The sequence below is a fragment of the Pisolithus orientalis genome (assembly GCF_024613125.1).
Source record: "Pisolithus orientalis strain OTSU chromosome Unknown F5J12scaffold_133, whole genome shotgun sequence".
Lineage (NCBI taxonomy): Eukaryota > Fungi > Basidiomycota > Agaricomycetes > Boletales > Pisolithaceae > Pisolithus > Pisolithus orientalis.
In genome coordinates, this window is record NW_026260914.1 from 1 (window position 1) to 21,023 (window position 21,023).

A 21,023-nucleotide genomic window follows, 5' to 3' on the forward strand; every position below is an offset into this window, starting at 1 on the left:
GCTGCAAAAGGTAGGCGTCAAGAAGAGTTATAGTGTGGCCCCGTGTCACCATATTTTCGTGAGTTCGATGCCACTGGTGGTTGTGGTACTTAGTGCTCAACACAATCCTACAGCATATGGAATGTCTTGAAAGGGTATGTCATTTGAGGTCCTCTGTTTTGTTCTCCAACTTCATGATGTTTCTATCCTCCAATACAGTGGCTTGCTCTCAAGGTAAGCATAATCTTGTGTATTGCACACTTGACAGAAACTGCTCCTTCTTTGTCAGGAGCACCCCCAACCCTCAGCACTCCTCTTTGAGTGTTGTAGCTTGCAAAAACCCACCCAAATCAAAGGTTCTACCATCTAGGTACTGCATAGGCACACCACCACTTGCTCTTTTTGTCTTTTGGGTTGGTTTTGGTTGGTTTTCACCACTGAACCACACTTTGACTCACAGCACAGAGGATGGGCTACAGTACAAAGAGCAAAGACAAAAGCACTTGCCTTATAACTTGAGTTAGCAAGTAGGTTTTGGGTAGAGTTTTTAAAGGCTCTTGTTCTTGGTAGAACAGTAGAATGAATATAGAATTTGATAAGTAACCAGGGTCAAAATCCCTGAGTTTATATACATGTTTCCATATGCATGGACCAGTAATGTATATGGAAACTGTTACTATGTATAGTAAGGAATAGCAGGGAATGCTATGGAATATGATGCAATGAGTGATGTCATTATGACATCACTGTGGAGCTGATTGCTAAGGCAAGTCATGTGATATAACACATGTATCAAAACATGTACATCAGTAAATTCAGCCAAATTACAGCATGCACATTAGACAGTTTTTGAATGCTTAGCTTTACTGATGTATGTCTAGATGAATCTAGATGTTGGATATATTATGATATTTCCAACACTTCATCCTCAACATCCCCCATTGAGCCCACATCCTCAACACAAATGGTCAGTGCAAGCCGCATCTCCTCTCGCCCAGGGCAAGTAACAATTATATCCTGTCAGTTGCTCTCACTGTCACCCTCTTCATCCTCACCATTGCTCATACTCATGAAGTTACTCTTTCTGTGTCCACCTCCACACCCATGGCCCTGCAATCCCAATCTTCCCCTCCATTCTACTCTGCATTCTGGCTGATGAGGTGATACTTTCTGAGCATGCAGGTGAAGACATGCAATGCTGGTGATGAAGCTTATGTGTGTCTGCTCCACTGTCTGAGAACACTGGTGAATGAGGAGAGATGGGTGATGGTGAGAGCAATGATGAATTGTACTCGACAAGAGGAACTGAGTGAGATGTGTGGCAATGGGAAGATCAGGGTGGATGAGGTGATGAGACAAGTGTGTTGTATACCAGGATGTGGAGAGCACAAGTGAAAGATATGGACATGATGGTTGCACCAGTCCAGAATGTGAAGGGCTTGGAGGTGCTGTCCTTGTTCCTTTCTGCATTGGCAAGGAGGAAGGTGACTGCGACTCTGCACTCAGAGGGTTGTTGGGTAGTAAAGTCATACCTACTGATGAGGACACTGCCAGAGGGTCTGGGAGTGAGTCAATATTGGCACTGGCTTCGGAGAGGCTCTTGCAAAGGTCGCCGGGGCATGATTGACACAGCAAGCTTAGGAGGGAGAGGAGGAACACATTTAGGGGTGAATGTGATATGCCTCTCACATCTGCTGTGCAGGTACATCAGCAAGAGTATGCAACATGGATCAAGAAGACACACAAATCACTGTTCAGTTCTGAGGTACAGAATGTCCAACTGGTCGATCATGACAACATGGAAGTTTTTTGCTTGTGAGAGGTCCATCGACAACTATGCCATGTCTGAGCCACTACTGACCTAGCAGAGCTGCTTGCTAGCTCAAGATACAGGGATGACCACAACTTGACCGTGTCACACCTGCCTGTCCATAGTGTAAAGTAGTAGGCAGATGGATCATTGTCAAGGTCATGCAGGGGGGCGGTCTCTGGGGATGTCTGCAAGAGACCTCAAGTAAACATGGGAGATTAGCCAGAAGACAGACACTGGATGGACATAGCACAGCGAGAGTGAAATGGTGAAGAAAGGCTACACATCAGGGGGGCAGGGAATGGTGGGATCATGGTCAAAACCAGTCAGTGACAGATTTAAACCATCTATCTGCTTACTGATGTGGCGACTGCAGCCTGGATGAATTACGGAGTAAATGGTGCACATCCTATCATACAGAGAAAATCATGGCAAACAAGACAAAACACAAGATCGCAAGATGAGCGAGATAGGTCAGGAGAAGGAAAGGGTAACTATGAGAATCAGCCTACTGACAGGAACAGGTTGACCACCATCTCACCAGGGCTGTGGGTGGAAACTTCACCTGCAGGGGATGGAGCTGTAATTACTGAAAGGTGGCTGAAAGCTTTGGCCATAGATGGTAACGGCGACCACACCAAGTCAATTAGTCTCACATGAAAGGTCATTTCTGCAGTGATGCCCACCATGACACTGGCTACTTTCTGTCCAATCTGGCTCATGCCAGATTAGCCCTGTTGACTACACCCCACTTCACAAAACATGGCCCCTTTGGGTTGTGCAAGTTCGTCAAACTTCCACTAACTGGCTGGAACATTCAATGGCCTACCCCAAATCCACCACCTTGCAGCAAGACTAGTAGCAAGCACCTCATGCAAAATCTAGGACACAGGATGCTAGTTCTACATAATCTATAACAGTGACATTGTGCAGTACAAGTTACATATGCGGTAGAGGCTTGCTGGACTATGACAATGGTACTTGAGGGGTGCCATGCCACCATTATGATATTACAAGGGCAGCGGTAGTGGCCTGCAACATTGCAGGCATATATTCTAGGTGCTATTTCAGGAATGCAAGAGAAAGAAATAGGGTAGACTGCTGTCAGCCTACAGAAGGATAGATGGTGACTTAATTCGATGTCCTAAGCTGCACTGAGCTCAGGGAGGGCTTAGAGAAAAGTATATTGATGATAGACAAGGATAAGCAAAGTAGACAATAGTTAGACCCTTAATAAAGTCTCAACTATTGAAGCTGCTGAATGAATTACTGAGTGATGATAAAATGTGAGCAAGAGGGGCTCTCTGATGTCTTCTCCCTTTTTGCTATCTAAGTACAGTGATTTATATACAGTACAGGGGTGTTGCCCTTGGAAAACAAGGTGCAAACACTTGGAAAGTGATTGGTAACTGATGAGTAAGGAATGTAAGTGATGGGTAATCATCTTGGAAAGCATTGGTAAGCATTGGTAAGGATTAGCAAGCCAAAAAAGTGAAGAATCAGTAAGCAAAGTCAAAAGATTGGTAAGTATCTGCAATAGGTGAGTCAAAGACAGTCAAAACATCAAAGTATGAGTCAAGTAATGCCAGGAACTGGGAAAGCACACTGGAATTGCATTAGGGGGAGGCTGTGCATGTCACATCTCAAAGAGGTCACTTCTAGGCCAAAGTGGGATGACAGAGAGGCAGTGCTGATCTGATGCCAATATAGTACATCCAAAAGTGGACAGGGTGAGTCAGATGTCAACAGGGGTCAAGCTTTGGGGGTCTGTGGGGTGACAGGAGCATAGGGGATCACAACTTTCCCCCCCAAACCATCCTCTCAGTGAAGCAAATAAAAACTTCATGAATGAGGCTCTGTTGGAAGAGAGGATGAAGGGGGAGTGTCTTCTGCTGTATCTTGCAACAAGGAGGCAAGATGTGCATCATACTTGTCATGGATGTGATCAGGGAGAGTGGAGAACAGTAGATTATACTGTAGCTGTCACAATCTTGGAAGAATGATGGATGAGACTGGTATGAAGACATTGCAGGGAGCAGGGAGGAAGGATCCATATGCTTCTTGGACTGGAGAGACTGAAATGACCACATAAGACCTTTCCAAGCAAATGACAGACCTGAGGCAACCAAAGAATGTCCTCCTAGAGGTCATACTGACAAAAAGAACATGCTGTCCAAGCTGGATGGGCTGAGAGGGCACAGACAAGGGTGGGATGTACCAGGATGCTTCAGGATGGAAGCTGGTAGGAACTCCTGGTAGATATATGTAGCCATGGTCCCTAGCAAAGGGGACAAGTGAAATGATTGATGTGGAGGTGGCCATATCAGAAGAATTAGTGAAATGAGTGTCTTTTGGAGGGAGTGCTGTAGCAACATGTGGAGTGCACAAATCCTTTCCAATTTTGGACAGTAGGATTGTGTGGCTGAGCACTACAAGCGAGTGTGGGAATGGTCTTGGTATCTGCGGAAACAGTGGAGATATGTCAAAAACCAGAATGCCGTACATGGGCACTTAAGAATTTTATTGGCACTTAACTTGCCTCCTCCTTTTTCTTTGGCACTGACAACCTGTTCTTGTGTGAGGGATGACTGCCAACATTGCTGGCTGTCCTTCTTCGCATGAGGGCTATGGTCTTCATCTCCATTCATCAGCTGTATCCATGTCCACCTCACCAAACACCTTTGGTGTGTGACAGTGCCATTCTTTGCTTAATTATGGGAACTAATTTACTCTAAAAAGTATGTCATTGGTCATTGCTAAACATCTGGAAACTCAAGTCGCTGAACACCATGATGGAATGTATGAGGGGGCTAAATGGAGGAAGTATGCAGTTAAAGAGATCATAGAGTTTATGGAGATGCTGTATGTATGAGACTGTAGCTTGTGGTGTGAAGCTGTCCCTTCTTCCATGGTGTTCTTCAAATGGCAACCTACTTGGTTCCATTGTCAGTCATGGAAACAGCATGGCACCTCATGCCCACTTTCCTGGCTTTGACTCACTGTATTTCTCTCCCAGAATTCATGTCACATATCATGGCTATTTCACTGACTTTGCTCCTAAACTTTCCCATTTTTCCTCTCCTCATGCCATTGCTAACTGGAATGGCTGTGATCTTCCCTCAGTGACTTATGAAGATCCTTTGCTCTTCTCCATCCCTGCCTTCATGGTTACTCATGACACCTTCGTCTATGTCACCTATAATGCCCACATCCTCTTTGGTCCCAAGTTGTGTGGGATCATCCTGCCTCTTCGGGTTTGGCTCAAACATCTTGAGTGCCATTTCCAAGGAATTTGGGCTGATGGCACCACAGACATCTGGTGCATCCCTAGGTGGTTCCACGAAAGATGAATTGGTGGAGATAGATTTGATGAGAAACTCTTTGCCTTCTGCTGAGAGTTTAAGTTACAAGGAGATATGGGTACAGTTGGAAGATACTCAACTGCTAATCACCATCTTGGATGGATTACAGCAACCAGTAGATGAGAATATGCTTACTGGCCATCCTTGGAGGATGTTCTTTGAGATCTCGAACATACCATGGAGAAAGGTGATTTCAACTATCTTGCTCAGCCATGAAGCTGCAGAGTTTATGCTACAGCTCTTGTGCCACTCATGCACTCCTATCCTCTTCCCAGTACAGCAGATGTACCATATGCATCTGGAGGGTGTTACCACAAGGCAACTGATAGTTGTATCATTGGGGACTCATATTCTTCATTTGAAATAATTGTATGATATGGATGTATTGGATCTTGCCATCATCAAATCTGTTTTCCTTTTCCATATAGTTGTGCCAAACCTTTTTTAGGGTTCACAAGGAATGGTCTTCTGCTACATGACATGGCATGGAGTTTCTTCAGGTACCACTATTTTGGTCCCTTAGAATTTGATCTCCTTGAAAGAAACAACTCTTGCATTTCCTTACAGAGATTCACAGAGAGAGGCACTTCTATCATAAAGGAATGGCGAAATCCTTGTCCACATATTCCCAAACCTCATTGTAATTGCAAGTCCCAATCTGCTAGAGCTTCTGCTCACAGACCAAAATGCCAAGTGGATCATTTATTAAATCCCCCATCACATTTGACTCATCCTGTCAAGTCATTCCTTTTCAAACACTTGCTAATGGACTTCTGAAGATGTCTGAAGGATTGTCCAAACAGATTCTGAAACTCAACGGAGTCAATTATGCCTCTTGGTTTGTTCTTATGAAAGCCTATATGCAAACACTCAGCATTATGAATATTGTCAGTGGTGCAAAACCTTTACCCACTGATGTCATGCAGCAGGAACCTTGGCACATCTCTGATACTTGTGCACAAGGAATCATTATGCTATACTGCGATCCAATGATCGCAATGTCTATTGATGGGAAGGACACTTCCAAAAAAAAGTGGGATGAACTCAAGTCCAAATATGGCGAACCTTCCACCATGGCAACTTTCATGGAATTTCAAAGGTTGATCTGTATTCAGATCAAACCTAAGGATGACATCATGTTGAAGATCTCCAAGATCACCATGATTATAGCCACTATTCAAGGCCAGGGCATAGATCTCAATGATAAAATGAAAGCCCTCATCCTCATCCATTCCATGTCCCAAGCCTGGGAACAGGCACCCATCAATATCCTTTCCTCTATTGCTGCTGCACAATTATCTGCTGATACTGTCATACCTCACATGATGGAAGTCTGGAGTCATAAATCCAGAAAGTCCCTGCTTCCTCAGCAGGAGAAACCTTCTACCTCAGGCACTACTACTGTCAAGTAAGAGTCAAATTCTGTTCTTGCTTGCATGAATAAGCCACTGCTTTGTCAAATTTGCCATGGTGGGCACAATACACAGGATCACCATGGAGGTGGTTCTTCTGGCAGTTCTGGATCATTCCACAGAGGATGCAGAGGTTGTGGAAATTGCAGAGGAAATCATCGTGGACATGGTGGTTTTACACCTTACCCACAGCAGCAACAACAACAGTCCAGTTCCTCAGGCCGTGGCTGAGGACAAAACCATAGATGTGGCAAGGGCAAAGCCCATGCCAACAATGTTGAAGTCGAGGGAGTGGAAAATGTTGAATCTGCTTATATTGAAGAAATCCCTGACTATCAACAATATGAATATGCTGCAGATGAGTTCGATATAACTGCTATTGAAATCCCTCACAAAACTACTCCTGAACTTTCTCCCAAGCAACCTGCTCCAGTTGAGAATGTATATTCTAACAACCTTAACACCTATATTGGTTCACATGTCATTGGTGAAACAATGGCATATGATCCAGACCTTACTCACCAAGATATAACTACTGCTATGGAATTGGTCAAGCTTACTCCCAATCTCCCAGTAGATGCCTCCACAGGCCAACTAGTGTCTTGGTATCTTGAAGAAATTCAGAACCATCAATTAGATCTAGTTGAGTCAGTCAAGATTCATGTCAACATCCCACAAACTGATTCACCTTGCACATGTTCTATTTGTTGCTGAGCAGCCCTTGCTTTACACTGAGTGGTCTCACCCCTACAGGAACCCTGGGAATGGGAGAGTTCAAACTCTCATCAGAGGCAGATTCCCCTTCCTGTTATTGGGAAGGACAGGATATGTCCTTGTAGTCCCAGCTCGCCCTCAAATTGAGTGGCAGATCCCATTTTGGCTCATGAGAACATGGTGGTGATTGGGAATGTTGAGAGAAATGGTGGGACATCTCTGCAGGCAGACAGGCATGCTAGTCACATTGCTGGAGATGTTCAAGGACATGATCATCGCAACCGAAGATCTGTCCGAGTATTAAAGAAAAACCACCCTATGGCTTTACAGACATTTTATGAATCTGTGCCTACTCCAGTGCCATGTAAACCTTTCTGTATTCAGCATAATCCAGATATCAAGTATGACCCCAATGAATCAGCTTTGGGATATTTCCCTGGTGAATTCAATAGGAATGCATACAATGCTTTTGACTGCTACCCCTTGGGTGTGCATGCATCATTTAAGAACTTACCAAAGGATGAGTCAATTTGGATGTTGGATTCTGGAGCTTCACATCATGTGACTCCTTTTAAAACTGATTTCTTCACTTTTCAAGCTTTTAAAACTCCTTCCCTTGCATCAACTGCTGGGTTAAGTTGAGTCCAATTACTTGGTGAAGGAACAGTGGTTATTTGCCTTGAAAATGGGCAGAATTTACCCCTCCATAATGTAGTCTACAGTCCTTTGTTCTCAAAGAGACTATGTTTGAGAAATGCACTGTTGAAAAACAGGTATCACAGCACAGTGACACTTACCAACGAGGTGATCCAAGCACCAGATGGCCAGATTGTCTTAGAGGCATGCTTAGCCTCTCCAACTTCACTGTTACACTGGTTTGTGGGCATACCACTTCCACCTACCACTGCATATGCAGTCCTTTGCCCTCTGGTTAGGACATTGCTGACCCTTTTATGGCATAATTGGCTTTGCCATCCTACCAATATTATTCTTTGCCATCTCCAGTGATTGGGTCTTCCTACATTACAAATACAGGGGGAGCCTACCTCTTGTGAAGGTTGCGCTCAGGGCAAACTTTCATCTGAAGCTTTTAAACCTTCTTGGAAATGTGCTACCAAACCTCCCAAATTAGTTCATGGTGATCTTCTAGTGTTACCTGTGGAATCCTATTTCTGCTCCACCTACATCCTTACTCTCTTGGATGATTATTCCTCTTTTGGCTTCTGTCTTTATCTCTGCAACAAATCTGACACTTACACTGCTTTTGCCAATTGGATGGTCTCTGCCCAGAAGCAGACCAGTTACCATCTTCTTGCACTCTGTTTGGATTGAGGGGGAGAATTTATGGGTTCTACTTTTAAAGCACTCCTTTCTACACATGGTATTACTCATCAATTGTTGATCACCAATCATCCACAACAAAATGGTCATGCAGAATGCTTTAATCGAACCATTTCTGAGAAAGCCAGTACTATTCAGCATCATGCATGTGTTCCAAAACACTTCTGGAACTTTGCTTTTGACTGTGCACTCCATGTGTACAATTGCACTCCATTAAAATGGATCTTATTCAAGACTCCAGTGGAACTATTCTTAGGAAAAGTTCCTGATATCACTTATTTCTGCACCTTTGGCTGCAAAGCCTTTGTATGGGTTCCCAAAGAACAACAAAAAGACAAATTGGAACCACACACTGTTGAAATGGTATTTTTGGGATATGAACCAAATACTAAAGGATATAGATTCATAAATGGTCAGAAGATCATTCTTTCTTGTACAGCAAAATTTGTAGAAGACTCCTTTCCTTTTTTCTCAGATTCTAAAAAGACTGATACCTTTGACCCCAGTTCTGAAAGCGACTCATCATCTGAATCATCTGATTCATCCAACTCTGAAAGCCTTCATTCATTACCAGATCCTGATCAGATCCAATTGCTGCCTCATCACTGGCAACCACCTTGTCCATCCACATCATCTAACCCACAGCAGGGAAAAGCTGTGGACCAGCCTAGAGCTTCTGGTTCTAATCAACCAATCAGAAGAGCACCCGCTGATGCACCATCAGTTGACCCTCGAGTTCTTTGTCATCCTCATACTCCTTATTCTATTCCTGGTGACTCCTGAAATGTTTGGAGAGCTCAGCCACAACAATCCAAAGACCAAGAACCATGTCCAAAATATTGTTTTATCCCTGTTTCCCATCCTGGAAACATTTATGGAGATAGACCTCCTGTTCAAATAGAAAAGGATATCCAACAAAACCACAATCAGGCTCAACAATGGATTTGAAATGCTGAGCATAATATTAGGGAATGAGAAGAAGCTAGAAGACAATATGATGAGGAGCACAGACCACCTTCACTGGTCTTGCCACCAACTTTGGTATCTCCTCAGGTTCCTAGACAGTGGACTGAACATCCACAAGGAACTACTCCTACTTCTCCTTTATCTCCTTAACTCCACTTCCTGAATCTCCAAAAGGAATGCCAGATCAAGAAACTGGATGCACCCTTTTGAATTTGCACTCACTGCTCACATTAAAGAATCACCAGAACATTATAAAGATGTTCTAAAATTATCTCCTGATTTGCAAAAGAAATGGTTTGATGCCATGAAGGATGAATTAAAATCAATTGAAGAAAGACAAGTATGGACATTGGTGGATCCTCCCAGAGATTGGAAACCAGTCAAGTGTCAATGGGTTTTTGCTATCAAAAGCAATGGTCACTACAAAGCTCATCTTGTGGCAAAAGGCTTTACACAAGAATTTGGTACTGACTTTGAAGATACCTTCTCTCCAGTGGCTCAATTCAAAACTGTATGAATCTTACTAGCTTTTGCTGCCCAAAGAAATTGGGAAATGGAAGCCCTGGATGTCAAAACTGCCTTTCTTCATGGCAACCTTGATGAAGAAATATATATGGAGCAACCAGAAGGTTTCAAAGTTTCAGGTCAAGAGCACAAGGTCTATCAGCTGCTTTGAGCCCTCTATGGCTTGAAACAAGCAGCACTTGCATGGAATAAAGCCTTACATGCATCTCTACTTTGCATGGGCTATATTTGCTCAAAAGTGGATGCTGGAATTTATATCTATTCTTCCAAAGCTGGCATTGTCATTTTCCTTGTCTATGTCAATGATGGTTTATTTTTAGGATTGGACAAACATCTTCTGAAAGCCAAGAAAGAAGAATTCATGAAGAAATGGGAATCCTGTGATCTTGGGGAAGTTAAAGAATATCTCAGAATTCAAATTCACTGAGATCAATCAAAGAAAGCGCTCTATCTTGATCAAATTCCCTATGTGAAAAAGGTCATTAAACATTTTGGGATGGAGACTGCTCAAAATGTTCACACTCCACTTCCCTCAGGATTTCAACCAGAAAAAGCCCCTTCTTCATATCAAGCAACTTCCCAACTTTGCTCCCAGTACCAGTCAATTATAGGGTCTTTACTCTATATGGCACTCAGAACTTGTCCAGATATTGCCTTTGCAGTAATCCACATGTCTCAATATATGGCACTCAGAACTTGTCCAGATATTGCCTTTGCAGTAATCCACATGTCTCAATATATGGCAAATCCCACTGAGGATCACCAAAATAAAGCCTTGCACATAGTTCACTATGTTGCATCCACTCCAAAAATAGTGCTTTATTATTCTGGACTTGAGTCATGAATTTTTGGATTTGCAGATTCCAATTGGGCTTCAAATAAAGACACATGTCATTCCACAACCAGTTTTGCCATGTTCCTTGGCACTTCCCTCATTTCTTGGCAATCACAAAAACAGAAGACTGTTGCACTCTCCTCTACAGAAGCTGAATATATGGCTCTCTGTGATGCTGCTTGTCAAATCAAATGGCTTCATATGCTATTTGATGAACTTCATCTCAAAACAGACAAGACCATATTATATTGTGACAATATGGGTGCTCCCTTTATTGCTGAGAATCCAGTCTCAGATGGACACTCCAAACACATTGACATCCAATGGCATTATGTGTGTGAATGCATACAAGATGGTTTGTTTCATATTGAATACCTTCAAACTGACAAACAAAAAGCTGATGGTCTTACAAAGTCTTTGACTTGGCAAAAATTTGAAAGTAATTGCTCATCGATTAGTTTGGTTAACCTACCATTCTAGAGCAAGGGGGAGTGTTGGAAATATCATAATATATCTGATGTCTAGATTCATCTAGACATACATGTTTTGATACATGTGTTATATCACATGACTTGCCTTAGCAATCAGCTCCACAGTGACATCATAATGACATCACTCATTGTGTCATATTCCATAGCATTCCCTGCTATTCCTTACTATACATAGTAACGGTTTCCATATATGTTACTGGTCTGTGTGTATGGAAACATGTATATAAACTCAGGGATTTTGACCCTGGTTACTTATCAAATTCTATATTCATTCTACTGTTCTACCAAGAACAAGAGCCTCTAAAAACTCTACCCAAAACCTACTTGCTAACTCAAGTTATAAGGCAAGTGCTCTTGTCTTTGCTCTTCATACTGTAGCCTGTCCTCTGTGCAATATGAAGGAGCTGAGGAAAGGCAGAGCCCTCCCAATTCTTTGTGTCTCTTCATGAGCAACAAAGTATGGCCTGGAGCAGACAATAATCAGTGTATCTGGAAATGATTCTTGCCCTCATCTGCACGGTCTGTGCTGTTATTTTTATCTGGGACAATGCTCATTGTTGAGCCTTCTGCATCGGCAAGCAGTTCATCACTTCCTGCCATGTCGACCTTGGCCCCAGCTGCATCCTCCCCTGTAGGCAATGTTGTCAGAGCTTCACCTGCCTCCACAGCCATGTCTTGTGGACACAAATGACAGAGTATGCTTGAATCATGGTTTCCTCTGCATAGTTTCATCAATCTAAAGGCCAATTTGGAAGAGTGTGTGTCTTCGTGGAAGTGGAGAAGTTTTATTGAGATTGCCATTGCCTGACTAAATTCCCCTTGTGATGTGGTATGATCTTCCCCCCCGCAATGTTTCTTACTGTTCGTATTCTATCTAGCTATCCTACTCACTTTGCTTACACCGGATACACAGGATGTATCCAAATCCCCCCCATCCATACCATTGACTTTTGATTTCCTTAGATGCTTCTAATTGTGGTTTCTTATGCATTGCTCTTGCTGAACATCTAGTTTTAGGCTCCAATATGTCCAGTTCTATCTTTCCTTACGATACACTCAATCATGACCACAGACACCTGAGCAGTATAGATCAGGGAATGTAACAGTAGTGTCGACTTGACACAAACCATTTTCTGAATCAGAATGTGTACTCCTTGTGTTGGAAGAGGCTGCCACCAACAGAACACATTTGTACTTGGTTACTTACTGATAGGGGCATTGATATTGACCAGCAACAGGCTGCATTAAACTTCATGCCCTCTCCACATGTCCAACTTCGTTTCAAACCATACACTTGCTGCTCCTGTGACATTCCAAGAACTGCGACTTCTCATTACTCATAGCTCTCGGATGGTTCAAGGCATTGTGTTGCATTCAGCAGCTGCCTTCTCTGAGTGACAATGCAGCTGTTCCACAAGATCCAGCTCCTGTTGGGGTTGTTCAGCCTCCAGCCAGTACAGACATCCATGTCCCTGCACTGAGTGAGGTTCCTGTCGAAGTCTCTGACTCTCCCTCACCCAATATTGGGGATGTTTGTGCTGACACAGTGGCTGAAAACACTCACTCATGTTCTCCGAGCCCTAGCCCTAGCAGGATGGACATTCCCATTCCTGCCACTACTCAAGGTTGCTTCACATGTTCTTTATGTGGTGCTCTAGTGTACTTAGTTACTTGGCCAGATTCTCTGTCAATCAGTACACATGCTCTTGCTCCTGCACCAATTGAGGCACAACCCACAGTTCCATATTTTCTGGAAGAGAGTGCAGATACTCCTGTTCCTGCATGCACTGAAGAAGTAGCTGGGGGTAAGCATTGTACTTGCTGCTCACTGGTCATGGGACAAGTCTAAGAACCTTGATCATCAGTGTCAACCACTATATCCCCTATGGTTAGCTTAGATCCTGCGAAAGCTAGAGAGCACATCGATCACATTGATCACTTTCACATTCTGGTCATGGGCAGAGCCAATGCAGGTAAAACAACAATCCTGCAGAGGGTCTGTAATACTATGGATCAACCAGAAATTTTTAATGGAGAAGGAGAGAAGGAGAGTATATTTCATGGTGTTTGTTCGAGATTAACAACATGTTGGGCTATATTCAGGTGGATGCTGCTGTGGTGCAGGGTTCACTAATGGTGAGGTGACTTATGAATCAGCACATGTTGAATGGTTGAATGTTTCCAGCGTGGCAAGCACAAGATCAAGGATGAGCTGGTGTTTAAGAGTAATCCACGCTTTGTATTCCATGACTCACATGGATTTGAGGCCAGAAGTGAAGAGCAGTTTGGCATGATGAAGGAATTCGTCATGGATCATGTGAAGACAACCAAGCTTGACAAGAGAATCCATGCCATATGGTAGGGACACTATGTTGGACACCCTAACTGAAATGACATGGTGTCTGTGATGAATTTAGGTTTTGCATTCCTTTGAATGAAAGCCACAGGATGGTCACAGCAGCAGAAAGGAAGTTCTTTGATGAGTGGGATACAGGGAATGGTGTGTAAATTATCCTATACTCTGTTTCATGTGTTTAAATTTCAGTGTTGTTGTCCCAGTTCCTGTAATTGTATTGCTGATAAAAACAGATACCTTGGTGTTGGATGCTCTCCTGGAGGTCATGGGTGATGCTTCAGATGAAAATGATGCAATGGAATTGGCTGCAGATGTTGAAAAAAGGAGGCTGAATGAGTGTCTTGTGAAGGTCAATAGTTGGTTGAAAGAGTTAAGGTATCCACCTGATGACTATCTGTCACTCACTGGTCAGTATCCTCACCATCACCCAGCAAAGGCACACACTTGATAGAAAATGACTGCAGGAATGCAAGAAGAGGGTGCAGATTGTGCAACCATACTGACATGCACAGCAAATGCATTGAGTGAAGGACTGCAGCAGCTCCTCATATCAACACAGCAATTGAACCTAGGACTGTGTATAGAGTTTGCAATAACATCAGGAAAATAACACTTTACTATTTTTGACTTTTTGTAACTAATGTGACTTTTTGGGAAGGAATCTACTATCATTACCCATGTCCTGCAGGCATGGCTGCACTTTTCTTGCTGATTTTGGTCTTGTTCAAACCACCTAATTCATAGCTTTCAGTAGATACCACATACATTCAAATTGATGGAGGTTCCAAAGAGATATTGTGATTTTTCTCTCAGACAGTGTGCATCACACCAATGGCTCAATATCTCTGAATTTTCAGACATTTTCTAGTCTTCTTGGCTTAGATATATCATCACTTAGTTGTCTCAATAGATTCTGTTCTCTTTTCATTCTTCAAAATGCTGTATATGGTCAAAAAAAAAAGTACAGATAGTAGGTTCCTTCTCAAAAAGTCACAAATAGTCACAATAGTCACAAAAAAGTCAAAAAAAAGTCACAAAAAGGTCAAAAAAAAGTCACAAAAAGGTCAAAAATAGTAAAGTGTTAATTTCCTGATGAACAAAGTAAGTGATATAGCTGAATGATAAGAATGTACTAATATGTGCCAGGACATTGAAGATGTGCATGAAGGACTGGGTGGGCAAGATCACACCAGCAGGACTGGCATTTTACCTCTCAAGATGGTTTCCATATGTAAGAAGATAGAGAGTGGAATGCAGGAGATGCTGATTTTTCAACAGAATGTGTGTGAATTTGTAAAAAGAAATGGACATAATGAATACTAATGTGACTGTGGCATTGGGTGGATAGCATGTGAGGGGATCAAGTGCTGAAGGTGCCAGAAGCATTCTGACTATGTTCACTGCCACCCATTTGGATGTGCATTCATAGAGAGTGAGAGGAACAATGGCAGGTGGTGGAAGTATTCTGACCATGTTCACTCCCACCCTTATGGACTTGCATTCAAAGGATGTGAGTGGAGCCATGGCAGGTGGTGGAAGCATTCTGACCATGTTCACTCCCACCCTTTTGGACTTGCATTCATAGTTGGTGAGTGGAGCCATGGCAGGTGGTGGAAGCATTCTGGCCATGTTCATTCCCATGCTTTTGGACTTTCATTCATAGGAGGTGAGTGTAGCCATGGCAGGTGGTGGAAGCAATCTGACCATCTTCACCCCACCCTTTTGGACTTGCATGCATAGGAGGTGAGTGGAGCCATGGTGGGTGGTGGAAGCATTCTGAACATGTTCACTCCCACCTTCCGACCATGGTCCCTGATTTTTGAAAATCTTGTCCATATTACATATATAGATGGTGAGGTCAATTGATGTATCCATTCCACATTTATATTTTACATTATCCCAGGACGTAGGTCAACATTTGTGTGGAGTTTCAATTTGACCCTCATATCTCCAATTTCATCCAACAGCATGTTAGTCATCATTCTTCAGAATTTTTTCCTATGCTAATACATGGTGTAGAATGTGTGTATTCATTTTGCCCTCAATTCATATGATGATTATTGATAAAGTTTGCAGTTGGTTCATGGCCCTGTTTCCCATTGATGTTGCCTGACATGGTCCCATCACACTTTGCTAAGGTGGTCTGTTTTATTTTCTTTCTTTCTGCGATAAACAGCTCACCTGACTTGACAACATTATAGCCCACCATGACTCATTACTCCTCTTCTGTCCAAATGCCCACTTTGGCCACCTCACAACAACCTTCAATGCAATCTATTGCAGCATATGGCATTGGTGATTTATCTCTTGTCATGATTTGACACCCATAACCCCCAATTGCAGGTGCTATCCTCATGTTTGAATACTTGTACTTCTTGTTGCAGGCCAACAACATGAATGGTGATTTGTAGGCAACCCTTGAAATGGCTGTCAGAACATATCAAACATCAGGTGTCCAAGATACTGTTGCCAAACTTATCAAAGCAGCATTTCAGCATCATGGTAAAGATGTGGAAGTTTTATCCCCAATCCTTGTGGGTATTGCACAGGAAAATCAGATGTGTCAGATACCATTTCTTCAATAACAATCATCCTCTGTCTTACCTGTATTTTTGTTAGCAAAGGTCAAATAGGAGGGCTTATTTTTCAAGTTGTTACTGAGCCTGCTGTGAGTCCCTCCACTTCTCATTTGTGTGACATGTATATGAAAAATGAAGATATTATTTTCAGGCCACCAATGGTGATCATTTGGAATCCTTCATTGTGGGGGGGAGCTTGTAAACCCTGGCATTGGCTTCTCCCTTATTATTGGATGTGCCACCAATCTTCATGTTGCCAATCCCCACATTTCCACACCAGGAAATATTGGGAAGATACAATGGTCCTGTATAAAATGAATCAAATATGTGTCCTTTGCCATGCCACTCAGCTATCCACAGCCAAACTTTACCTAAGTTCTATGCCTTTCTATTTTGTCTTTATGACTCATGTCCAAGTGCAACTCAACCCCTGTGCAAGTTACCCAGCAGCCATAATGAACATTTCCTACCTAACCATCCCTTTTCTGACCCAACCATTTTCTCTCTATTATGACAACTGCCCTCTCACTTAACACCCCACTTCCTAGTAAATTGGCAAACCACACAGCAATGCATGCATATAATAATCTAAATAAGCAGTTCCTGCCAGATGTTGGTCTTGCTTGTGTGTCAAGTCTGGTTTTTCTTCATTGGCAGGTCCTGTTGCAAGGCCAGCTGGGAGGAGGCAGATGTGGGCAGGGGTTATAGGTATGGACTGCCTGTATTTAGCAACTGTGAATACAGCACAATTCTCTTTGGCCTTGGGCTTGAGGCTGGGCTGAGCAAAATGCTAGAAACAAGACATAGAATATGACAAGGACTAGGCCAATTGATCAATTTGTTGGGGACTGGGTGAATTTCCTCACAAACTGTAACTTCTAGTTTTAGACCTGTGCTGTCAAGTTCATGGTTGTCTGGGTTGAGGCTGGACTGGAGACTGAAGTGGGCACAAGGCTGAGGGGCCAGAGTCAGGAGGGAAGACAAAGGTACAGAGGGGTGGACTGGTTGGACTTAGTGACTGAGGCTACAGTGCTATTCCCTTGTGTGGGTCTCAGTCCAAGTCCAAGGCTGAGGTGAGATTACTGGAGTAACTTAGTTGATTTCAGACTGAGGGGTACAGGCTGAGTATCTATGAGCTTATATACTAGAGACAACTATAGTACAGAGACCAGTAATGCTGGTCTCACAAAGATTGCTAAGATGATTGGTAAGACAAATATTAGTAATGTATGACAAAGACAATGGAGACTGGGACAGGGCAGAACTTAACTGAAGTGACACACACTGCAAAGCAGTGTTCACTGCACTAGACTAACTGGAGGTATGAGGTTGGCGAGGCCAAGGCCAAACTGAATGAACATGAGGCTGAGTCCGGCCAGGGTCAAGGCACAGCTATGACATGTGCTCACCATAGCTGGACCACAAACTCAAACATGACAAGCAACTATCATAGGAAATGGAATCCAAGTCCAACAACAATTTGGTGTCATTTGATACATGAATACAAAATCTGTACAGTTTACAAGCATAAATCTTCATGGAAGCTGTGGTTCATCCAACTTATTAACCAGCCCATTGATGTGATCCAGTGGCTGTCCCAAGTTATATGAAAATCTTGGCAGTATGACAAGAAATCTCCTGTGGGAATATAACAACAGGACAGGTTAGGGTATACTAATTCAATAGCTTAGTAGCTGGTGATTATGACCCCAGGTGAAGAAGGAATGGCCATCTTCCTTCAATGCACAGGTTTTCTTAGCAGTAAAATAACTACCTGTGTCTCAGCACCAAATGAGAGCACAACACAGAAGGCAGCTTACCTGTAACATCTGGTCCATGCTTTAACTTGGAATCACTTCTTCAAACTATTGGATTCTCCAAGGGTGAAGCTACAGTGGGATTATGGATTGGTTGCAAAGCTTAGAGCAAGAGATGGGCACCCACATGCACAAAAACAAGAACTCAAAACAGTGGGATTAGGATGCAACCTGTGCTTCCCAACTGGTGCAAAGCTGATGTCAGTGAAGCAGAGATAGGATTGCAAGAATAATGCCATGTATAGACCTCTCCCTGTTCAGTCAGTTAGGTGTAGAGGGATCACAAAAGATCACTGCTCCCATCTTATATGACAGACCACATAGAGGCAATGACACTTCTGGCACTCATACCTGACTCTCCTACATCACACAGGATGAAGACCAGGAAATATTTGTCCACATAGTGCATCAGGTAGTTGTCCAAAGCATAACCAGTACAGTGATGATGCATTGATAATGATCTTGTCATAGATGCACATCTTGAAAAGTAGCATGTGGGGAGACTGAGATTGATGTCATGGTTTGTTGTGAAGTATGGGTTCACCTTTGGGTGACTGGGCTTCAAGACTGGGTGACAGGGGCTAAGTCTGGCTGACTGGAGTCAAGGCTGGGAGACAGGGGCCAAGTCTGGTTGGACTGGAGTCAAGGCCAGAGGTCAGGGGCTAAGTCCAGAGGACTGGACTTAAGGCCAGGAGCATGGGAAACTGACCAGTCTTGGAGTGTGCACAGGGGGAAGCTGGTCCAGGGTTGGTCTACCTCCCTTGGTCTCAGCTTATGTGCTGTACCTTATGCAAGCTGGGCAGAGGTCCAGGACAGGGGCCAGGGATAGCTTAAGGCTTGGCCTTAGCTATTGAGTAGACTCAGAGTGTAGTACAGAGTTGAGGGTAATACTAAGTTGATATTCTGACTGAGGTGCTACAAAGTATGTACAGGGGTTATATACATGAGGCTGGTCCAGGGTAATGAACATAGAGCCAGACTTGTTAATAAGCTATTAGCAAGATGATTAGCAAAAGTGTGGACAGCCACAGAGGCTGTGCTGAGGCTAATAGTCAAAGTCTGGGTGACTGGCATGACCAGAGTCAGACACAGGTTTTGTACAGTAAGCAGAGTTGGACAAGAAGACCAAGCTAAATATAGTACAAACAATGGAAAACAGACCAGAGTTATGTCTGGGTGACCCAGACATGGACCTGGGAGGACTGGATAGGGGTAAAATACTGGACTTGAGTTATTTAGGCCAGAGTTGGGCTTCCCAGGCCTGGAGTTAGGTTTTCTAGGCTGGACTAGGACCAGACTTGACTGGAGATAGGGGCTAGGGTCTGGACTGGACTGGGATTGAGTCCAAGAGTCATGGATATGACATTTTTTCACTATGCAACACTTGAGTTTTGATTGAGGAGAGTCACATGATGGTTGTAGTACAAATCCCAACTCTTGAATACTGTATTTATCAGTGGAGATGCTCACTTCAGAGGCTGAAAAAAAAAAAAAACAAGGTTGGAGAGACAGTGCAACTGTTTGTGCTGTGGTAGATGTGATGTCAGGGTATAGATTTCCTTTTGGCACCATCTGTCTTCCTTATGTGGTGTTGAGAGATCAAATGTATAGAGAGTTGACAAAGCCATCCCTGTCTGAGAAGAAACAGGACTATCAACAATAGAGTTGATGAAATGAGTGGCCTTGCCAGTAAGGATTTGCTGAACAATAGCTCTCTTGTTGGTAGAGGAAAGCTTGGAGGGTGACCACCATGAAGCCCAGACCTCTCTGGTTGGATTTCCTGAAGAACCTGGGATACTGTAGACTTCCCTAGACCAGTCTGTGAGGCAATCTTCCTAGTGGACAGGCCAAGAGAGGCAAGAGAGATGGTGTTTTGTCTTTGAGAGGTGGAAATGGACTTCATGGTGATGATGAGAAAATGAGCAGAGGGTGGTGGGGTTTATATATGTTGGATCATACTCATTACATAAAGGTAACATAATAGAACCCTTGATGGATGTATGTAACAGTATAACAGCATGCCAGGGTCAATATATATAATCAAAACTTTAAGTCAAAAAACTGTCTGCATGACATGTCATTTTCAAATGGCTGCTATTCTATCAATTCCTATCCAAATCACTTGATTCATGGACCAATAGAAAGCCAAGAGTAAGTGCCTTGTTTCATACACTCATGGTTTAGGGCTAGGGTTAGGGGTTATTGTGTTTAGTCATAACTAATGTAAAACATACAAACATGCAGACAGTTTTTCGAGCCACTGTATGTCCTCCTCTTCTTCAACCCTAGGTCCCTGAGTTTGAATGAAATTTACAGAGATCTCAAGGTCATGATCAGTTGATGCAGCTTATCGACACTGGCACTCAACATTCCCAAAGTCAACATCCACTCCAAAACTTGCAATGCCTGTGTCATGACCATGACACTGACATAAGCCCCTAACACCTACTCCACCCTCTTCCAACATGTTCCTGTGCTTCTCTGCCCTCTTCCAACACATTCCTGTGCTCCTCCAACCCTCCTGACACCTCTCCAAGGTCCCCTGTCCATGTTCTGACCAACTCTGCTCAACTCCACCCTCAGGCTGGTCACATGGAGGCCAGACCTTCATCTGTGCCTCCTCCAAGGCCTTGTTGGCCCAGTGGGATGTTGGACTTGCAGCCCTGCATCCCAGATAGGGTTCTGCCCTTGTGTTGGTTTTTTCTCCATTCTTCCACTTCTTCAGTATTTACCCTCTTCCTCATTGTAGTAGTTTCCTTGTCTCAGTTAAGGTCCCCATCATCCCTACCCTCTATCCCTTGTGTCAGAGGGACTGCTGACCTGTTATACACTTATT

The 21,023-nt window shown here is 43.3% G+C and overlaps 1 protein-coding gene across 1 annotated transcript; it reads left to right on the plus strand.

Moving 5' to 3' along the window:
• Window positions 1-1,355: 1,355 nt before the first annotated feature.
• Window positions 1,356-1,798, plus strand: F5J12DRAFT_787640 (uncharacterized protein; the record flags this gene model as incomplete). The annotated part of the gene is made up of 2 exons (XM_051743678.1): window positions 1,356-1,544; window positions 1,682-1,798. 2 exons carry the CDS (start codon window positions 1,356-1,358, stop codon window positions 1,796-1,798), a joined length of 306 nt encoding a protein of 101 aa, XP_051594186.1.
• Window positions 1,799-21,023: the final 19,225 nt, after the last annotated feature.